Here is an 8,752-nt window from a genome sequence, read left to right as displayed (position 1 = left end):
TGGAACCCGATGCATGACGAGATTGACAGTGACTGGAAATGAGTGTCGGAGACGAGTCGTGAAGATGACTTATGAGACGTAAAGTTGTCGAGTACAAGGGAGTACGTTACGTAGGCTAGTCGGTACTTAAGAACAATCGCGATTATCGCGCGAACAATTATGTTCAATTTGGTTAACGAGTGGGAAAGGGAGAAAAATATAAAATGTATATATTCCCTCCAAGTTAGGTGGCTTACCTTTGTACGGATAGCGCGCACAAGAATCTTAGTCTATCGATCTATCTTATATCTGCTTATAACTACTTAGGTCTAAACGCACCCATCCTTTGGCGCCCAACGATAGCCCTTGAATGAAATATCGAGGAACCTAAAAATCTTGAGAAATCTAAAAGCTGAAACAGAATATATTAATGTTAATATTAACCTGAAAGGAAACGAATTAGTACGAGGGAAGAAAACGAACGAATAGAAACCATGAAGGTTAACCAAGTGGAAGGAACAAGCCACCGATGAGACAGAAAGAAACCAACGATGAGACATAAACAAACCAACGACGGAACATTCGAATATTATACCAAATATTTGAATATTCAAATAAAAATTAAAATCCGAAAGGAGAAAAATAATTAAAACCTGGAAGACTAGAATAATTAATATCTGAAAATAAAAATTATTAATAACCCAACGATGAGACATAAATAAACCAACGATGAGATATAAACAACCCAACGATGAGAAATAAACAACCCACCGACGAGACATTCGAATATTATACGAAATATTCGAATTGTCAAATAAAACTAAATGGAAACGAGAAAATATTATCTGAAAGAAAAAAAAAATAGTTAAAACCTGAAAAAAGAAAAAATGATTAATTCCTGAAAGAAAAGAAAATTAATAACTGTAAACAAAAAAGAAATGATTAGTAATGGAGTGGGGTGAGGTTGGGGTGGCTAGTCCCAACCTCGCTTCGAATCCCAACTCCTCGCGCACAACGAAAATTTATACGTTACACTCCCGAAGTCGAATCGACAAATGGCTTCTGTTGCGTGGCGTCGCTCCTTATATAGCCTCTGATCGGTCGAGCTCCCCACCCCGATCGCTAATTTTCGAACTTTACCGATTTCATTATTTATTATTTTCTCGCCTTAATAGGCAATAATTTATTAATTTTTTCACTGCGATTATAAATATACGTTGCGGGCAATTTGTTAATAACAATATTAATTTGTTATTAACAATTGGTGTAATTATTTATGAACTTTCTCCAAGTTATTGGTATATTTTAACACAAATACGTTCTAAATTCTATTGAAACCAAATTATTTTTATTACTTTTTTCACATTTATTATACATTTACGTTGCGGGTAATTTTTTATGAACAATATTAATTTGTTATTAACAATTGGTCTAATTATTTATAAACGTTTTGCAAATTACAGTTATATTTTAACATAAGTATGTTAGAAGTTCAAATTATATTGAATAATTTATTAATTTTTTCACCATTATTGTACATTTACATTACGTATAATTTGTTATTAACAATATTAAATTGCTATCAATATTAAATATTATAATTTATACAGGTTTTATAGACTAAAACTGCGTTCGCACCACCATAAGATAAATTCCTATGATCCGTATATGCATGTATGTCAAAATACTTTTATTTTCTCTATATTTTTCGCTAAAATAAAGTATTACACAAATAATATTTCATTATAGCCAGAAATCGTGGCTTTTTAGAAAAACTCTAATTTTTCGGAAACTGAGAATGACAGTGCAATTTCGATTACAGATCCTCGTTCAGGAAAGTAAACTCTACAAGCATCACCTAATAGATATTACATATTAGAAAAGTACTTACAATCTGTTGGACAGTGTAATCATCGTTCGACCCTCTACTCTCTTCTTCGAGCACTCCCTCGAAATAGAGCTACGCGAGCCGAAATCTATCTTTCGTTAAATACACAGCGAACAAGCGTAGAAGCGTTTTAATCCCGCGAATATTTTCCTGCTGGCGCAACGAGGATGAACGGAAAGGGAGAGATATTAAATCGTACATCATCTTCATCTGAATTCAGCGGCGCGCCAAGTCCCCAATATCCAACCGGCCACGGAGAAGCTGTGGCGGTTCCCGTTGGACCTGGTTTCCCGGCACCCAGACCAATCGAGGAGCAAACCGAGCCCGTGGACTTCTCCACGGCGAACGAGCCGGTCAATTTCAGCGGGGGTCCCGGAATCAGGCCTGTGCCAGGTTTCCCGCCACCCGGTGTGCACGTCACGGCGTACAGTCGAGAAAGCACCCCCGACAGCGGGGGTTCCCACTACATGGACGCTTACCGCGATCCCACTGGTGAGCTATCGCTGTTAATCACTCAACTTGTCAGATACTTCGTCGTCGATCTTAGCTTTACGACTCCCGATTCTACTTTCTCGCCGAATCTCCGCTTCCTTCTCTCTTCTCGTTTTTTCCCCCGCATATTACACAATTTGCCTGTAATTTATCAACCCTGTGAAATAAAGTGAACACTGAAACTGACTAGCCATTGAAATTGTACCTCGAAAACAATGACTTTGACCAATTTGCTTTGTACAAACGCGTTTCTTAAAACGAATTCGCAGAGGTACTCCTCGTGGTTCCGCGACGCGCGTTGAAAATCTCGTCTACGCCGCGATCGTATGAAAAGAAAATCCAATTAGACTGCTACCCGCGCGTCCAGCATCTAGTATCGCGCGGAATATAACGTTCTGGAAGCAGAAACATCGAAACAAATTAGCCGAAGCAGCGACGTAGCCACGGAGAGCGGCGTAGGTGCGACGAGACACATCCTTGCCGTTGGAAATTTCTACGAGCACGTATACTTGAACCGACGTACGCGACGCGTCTGCTTGTCGTTACATCGGCCGCGCGAAACGTCGAGCGATATAGGGGGTGCAGCGAGGAGATGCATGGACGAGGGATACGGAAAAGAACAAAGAGCTGGACGCCCTCGGGGGTCGGTTGAGAGAGGAGCGGAACGAGAGAGCGATACGCGGTTACAACCGTCGAATAAAAATTCGCCGGAACAGTACATGACTGCCATAATAGGCACCTATGGCCCCGACTCTCATTTTCCTCGGTCTCTCTGTGCCTTGGCATTCCAAACCTACAGCAGCCCCCATTCTCTTCGTCCCTGTCGTTGGCTCTCCTGCTCGCACCCGGCCCGCCGTCCCTTTCCTCCTCCTCTCATCCTCTTTCGCCGCGTGGATGTGCACCAAACCGGCACCCTTCCTACCGGACCACCTCCCTGTGGCGGTACACGACCATTGTTAATTATCAATATTTCGCGTACACGTAGCCGGCAAAAGTCCGGCGCGGCCAATATTGTGCGCACTCTGACGCTGGGGAGTAGTTATTGAAATTGAAACATTCGAGCACACAGCCGGCATGTCGGGTTCATTCGTTCGTTCGGCGTCGTCGTGTTCGCGCGACGTCGACGTCGCCGGTACACCGGCGCTCCTCGTCCGTCGGCTATTTGCACTGCAGACGAAATGAATTCTTGCCGGTAAATAAACGCGTAGATTTTACAACGGTTAATCAAGCGACGCGTCGGTTTCGACCTTTGCGCCCCTGTACCTTTGTTCCGGCTCTCGATTGCTCCTTGTTCTTCTTTCTCTTTCCCCTTTTTTCCCCCACCTTTTCCTTTCCTCTTCCCCGCACGCCGCTCCTTTGTTTTCGCGCGGCAAGAGAGCTTTCTTTATTTACTTCGTTATTGCATCTCGTTGCTCGCCAAGAGATTACGGGATTTTCATAAAATTGCAACTCGCTGCACACCCTCCTCGCTGCACTCGCGCACGTGTACCAGCGTTGCTCCACTTTTTCCCGCCCCTGCCTTTCTTTATTCCCCGTTTTCCGCGCACTGCCGATTTAACCTGCGCTCCATCTGCAACTTTCGCGCACGGCGTATTTGCACGGCTTTGATCGGTATGCTGCGAAGTACCAAAGTACACACGAATTTCCAGGCTGACTAGAAAATGGTAAATATGTAACGAACCGGGTGTATCGACTTGGGCTCGATTTTCGGACCCAACTCGATTGCAATACCTGTATTTTGTCTTGATTCTTCTCGCGGTACTTCGCATGGCGTATTCATAGGATGCTCTTTCGCTGATGGATGATTTTCGTTATAAATGTTTCTGGTTGCCAGGTTACGGACCAATGAGCCCGCACCCAGGCTACGGAATGACAGGCGTTCAACCGGAATATCCTGGGAACACGTACACTCCTTACCCCACTGCAGGCTACAATTGCGGTGGAACTTATCCCGGAGGTCCCGTGACTTCCGGTTACCAAATCCCGGCTGGCTATACGCCGACACCCTGCTATAGTATGCCGCCCCCGCAGCACACAGTCGGACCTCTCGATAAACCTACGGGTAAAGACGATAGGTAAGGAACTCGACGATCTACTTTCCTTTAAGAATAATACCGCGGTCGTGAGGAAATCTACGACGTTTCCGGTTCATCGTGATCCCTGCGTAAGCGTGATTTCAGTACGGAATTATTTGTAATCGAACTGTCTTTGCTATCTGCGATTGTTCTTTAACGTCCCTTATTCGTCAGACTAATGAATCTATTTTAAATAATTTCTCTGTATAAGACTATTCTAGGGGTACACATGAAATGTCAAAATTTCTAATCGTAACCAGAGTACAGAAATTTTTCCTTAATCCTCGCACAGTGGAAGAATCGTGGGTCCGTTTAGACCCACGCAATCTTTCTCGATGTAAATTCTATACAGAGTTTGTTCCAAAAATTTGTTTCATCTTTCTACAAATTTTTAATACTCGTTACACTCGGTCCAGTGTCTGTTAATGAAAATTGCAAATTTCATATGCGTACCCCTGATCGTTGACAACCGAGCGACGCAGCTGCGAGTCCAGCTGCGAGTAGTCTAAGGCGCTACGTAGTCAGACGACGATGAAACGCCAGGAGCGTCGCATCGAGGCGCATCCGCGCGGCCCGATGAGCCGGACGAACGTCCACGCGTGTGTTAATCGTGCATGCGAGCATCGCACATTTGGTACTTGCCTTGCGGAAAGGGTCGCGCGAATCTCTCTCGCGATGTACGCGCGTACTGAGCGCGGCTGAAAAGGCACGGATGTAAAATCGGCGACGCGGAGGGAGGCGGAGGTCGCGCATACCTACCTTCCATTTTGTTAATTAAAGTAATTACTCTTCGTACCGAAAGTGCCAACCTTATTCTAATTGACGTAAAGCTCGGCGGCACGGTGGAGAAGGCGCGGTTCGTGGCATAAGGAGAGGAGGTGGAACGAGGCAGCTGGAGAGGAGGGGTGAGCTGCCAAGGGTGGATAAGGTGGAAAGAGGAGGTGGGGTATAATCAGTTGCCACCGCACTGGATTATGGGGCGAGACCCGCGTCGTCCCATCGAGGTTAGACCCCTGAAATGCACCTCGGATACCTCGGGCGAGGCTGCTTGCCTCTCTTTTCTAATCTCCGCCCAGCTCCGGAATTCCAAGCCGAGATTCTTCCGGAATGTCCACGCCCCGCGTCGTCGCGATTCGAGAGGATTCTGGAAAAATGATCGAACGATCGAGGCGTGTCTCGGATGTTCCAAATTCGACGTGTAGCCTGTGACGATATTTCTATTCGCGATCTAAGAATTTCCGATTCGTTCTAATTTCCAATTTCACGAGAGGCGTTTGTTCGTTTAGAAAATAATTGCTGGAAGTAAAATTTTCCATTTCGCTAGGAGAAGCTGCGATACGATTCTCGTTAAGACCTTAATCGCGTCATCGAAATCCCCAAAGGCTCACCGTCCCCCTCGGAACGCAACGAAGCACGGTACGCGATAAAATGGAAACCGAACGAGACGTACCTTCGAGAGCAATTACGTGATTCCTGGCCATAAAGAAACGTTGGTAAATTGGTTTACCGTTGACCGGTAGCCGCAGCGTAATAGAGGAAGAACGAGCGAACAACTCGGCGACTTATTGTCCGCACGAAGACAGAGAAGCGACGGGTTAGACGGAGGCTGGGAAAATACGGAAGGCAGAGCATCCGGGGGCGTACCGGTGAATTGCACTCAAGTCCGCGTCCGTCGGCTCGGTTGGCCGGCAATATCGCGGCTACTCAAGGGCCATCGAGGTTTTCGAGGCTTCTCATAGCCCGGCGGTAGTTCGTTCATCTACGAGACTACGAGGAGACGAGAGAAAAAAGCAGAAGCAAACCGCTCTCGTGCTCTGATCCGCGTATATTCCTTCTACTCCTGCTGCCGCTGCGGCCTCTTCCTGCTATTTCTCCACCGACCGGTGCCGAACTTTCCGGCATTTTTTCTCTCTCATATGTCGCTATCACGCCCGCTGTCCGTGCACGGCAACCTCCCTCTCGCCTGGCCGAGAAGGAAAAGTTACGGAGCGCAATAAAACTTTCCGGTTGCTAGGCTGCTCTGTAACGACGCGACGCAGCGATTGCGTTCCGGCCACGCTCGTACCCCGTCGTGGATGTCCGGAGCTTCGAAGATTAAAAACACCGTCCCGTCGTTCTGTCTTCGTTCCGTCGTCGTATCGTCCACGTTTCGTTGCTATCTGCAACCAGGCGTGCGAATTTTTCCCTCGCATCCTTGCACGGAGCAAGTTAGTCGTACGTTAGTCGTACGTGCACTCGCGAGGAAACGCGCGAACGAAGATGGCCGACGCGGAGGTGCTTACCGTGGATATTTCGTGGACGACGAAAGAGATGTTAGGTGCAGGCATACGAGAGACGAGCAATCGCGTTGGGAGTGTCTTATCGTGTTGATGTTGTTCGGTGCAGTATGAATATGAGGCGGCACTCTTTGAATTTCGCGCCTCGGCCCGCCCCTCGTGGTCGCGATGGCAAGGAGCTGATACAGTGCCCCACGTCGTCCTGTGATGGCATGGGTCATGTCTCGGGAAACTACGCTACCCACAGAAGGCAAGGCAGCATTGACATCGACACTGACATTTTACATTCGACCACGACATATACGATTATGTATAATTTATATATTGGTATAGCGATGCAGCACGCACGCACGCACGCTCGACATCGAACACACACACACACACACACACACACAGACACATATACACGCGAACACGAATATATCGGAACACGATTGTCGATCCCTGGTCTCTGTCTCATCGATCCCTGACTAATGTCGGTCCACGGAAATAGTCCCTCCAAAGTAGCTACGATCCCTGTCGAAGATCTTGGTCCCATAGAACACACGCGTAGAGTCAGACACGTCGAACATCCCTCAGACACATTGAAACATTCAGTACGATCTGTCACGAAAATGCGAGAATTACATGGATGGGTTTCCTTGCATCGATGCATATTGGTGGTCCGTGGCGTAGTGGCTTCTTAAGTGTTTTGCGACACTATATCGTTTTATCTAGAATATCCCTTCACCCCTGATCTCCTGGCTGAACCGGTCTTGTACTACTCCTACTCGATATTGTTGTTACCACCGTACATATATATATATATATACTTATACGTGTGACCTACCCATTGTTGGTATAAATAGCTATATCTTTTTTTTACGTTTCCTTTTCTCTCTTTTGTTTCTCCATTCCACGGTCTGCCTATCTTTTCTTGGCCCCTGTTTTCTCTTTGTGTACCTCGTTTCACGTACGTAACCCCATCCAAACCCCCGTTGCGTTCTCGTACCGTTATATTATAACCAAAGTGTGTAGATGAGTTTCGTGTTGAATGAAGTACCACTTGCTCCCTGTTTCGACCCGACCCCTACGAAAAGGGATGGCAAAATCATTAAGACGATCGCGGTGAAGAGCAGCTTCTCGTGCTCGAACAGAGATACGATGCTTCCACCAGTCTGTCTTGAGCCTGTGACTGTAATTAATATTCATTTTCATACGCATCTGAGTATTACGCGTTATATACGATCACCGAACCCGCCCGTTCAAGAACCGCTTCGCCAGCCTCGAGTGGGCAGCTTCGTAGCGAACTGTTGCCAATGACCATGTCAGAGCAGAGCCGGTGTACTTGGCGAAAAGACGTATAATAGAGAATGACGATGAAAGCGCACCGCGTCCGGCGTTGCACGATTGTTCAGCCATGATGTTCGACTAACGTTTAATTAATCGTAAAGAGAGACAATTGGCAATTGACGAGTTTCACTGGGGTCAGGTGTGAGTGTGCTCCCTGCTCTCCCTTTCAGTGTTCCTAGAGTAAGGCCAACCTTGTATTGACATGAACCTGAAACGCGATCGATCGTACGAGCGACACCTCATGAGTGATCCAACTGGAACACGGCGTTGCCATTTGCATGCTATCGTATACGTATATCTATATATATATATATATAATTATACATCGTTGATTGCCCGTTTCGACTGTGCGTCCACCATTCACTCGATTAGCCCCGGGGAAAGCCTGTTGGGATCAAAGACTCGATCATTTAGACTGATCTTCGAGAGAGAATGGAACCGTGTCGGTTTCACGACACGAGCCTTAAACCTTCCTGTTCAATGTCTACGTTCGAACTGGACGCAAGGCAAGTCGTCCGAGAGCGAATCGCGCTGAAGGCTGCTCTTTTTATAGCACCACGTTAACGTGTAAGCAGCCCGTGTAGACGATCTCGGTGAGGCGAATTTCTTGCTCGATAAAACGATCGGCCAATCACAAACGGGGGAAAAAAATAAAAAAAAAAAAAAAAAAAAAAAAAAAAAAAAAAAAAAGAAAAAAAAAAAAATTTAAA

At 46.2% G+C, this 8,752-nt stretch overlaps 1 protein-coding gene across 1 annotated transcript in view; it reads left to right on the top strand.

Moving 5' to 3' along the window:
* The window catches only part of LOC108548235 (uncharacterized), an 83,962-nt gene that overhangs the window by 68,681 nt on the left and 6,529 nt on the right, over positions 1–8,752 (top strand). The window contains exons 11-13 of the mRNA XM_017901069.1: positions 2,088–2,359; positions 4,194–4,434; positions 6,820–6,960. Coding sequence (XP_017756558.1) covers positions 2,088–2,359; positions 4,194–4,434; positions 6,820–6,960 — 654 coding nt within the window. The remainder of the gene's footprint in view (positions 1–2,087; positions 2,360–4,193; positions 4,435–6,819; positions 6,961–8,752) is intronic.

Source organism: Eufriesea mexicana, unplaced genomic scaffold (genome assembly GCF_001483705.2).
Source record: "Eufriesea mexicana isolate 0111107269 unplaced genomic scaffold, ASM148370v2 scaffold1385, whole genome shotgun sequence".
NCBI classification, from domain to species: Eukaryota; Metazoa; Arthropoda; class Insecta; order Hymenoptera; family Apidae; genus Eufriesea; species Eufriesea mexicana.
This window is presented reverse-complemented; position numbering and strand designations above follow the sequence as displayed.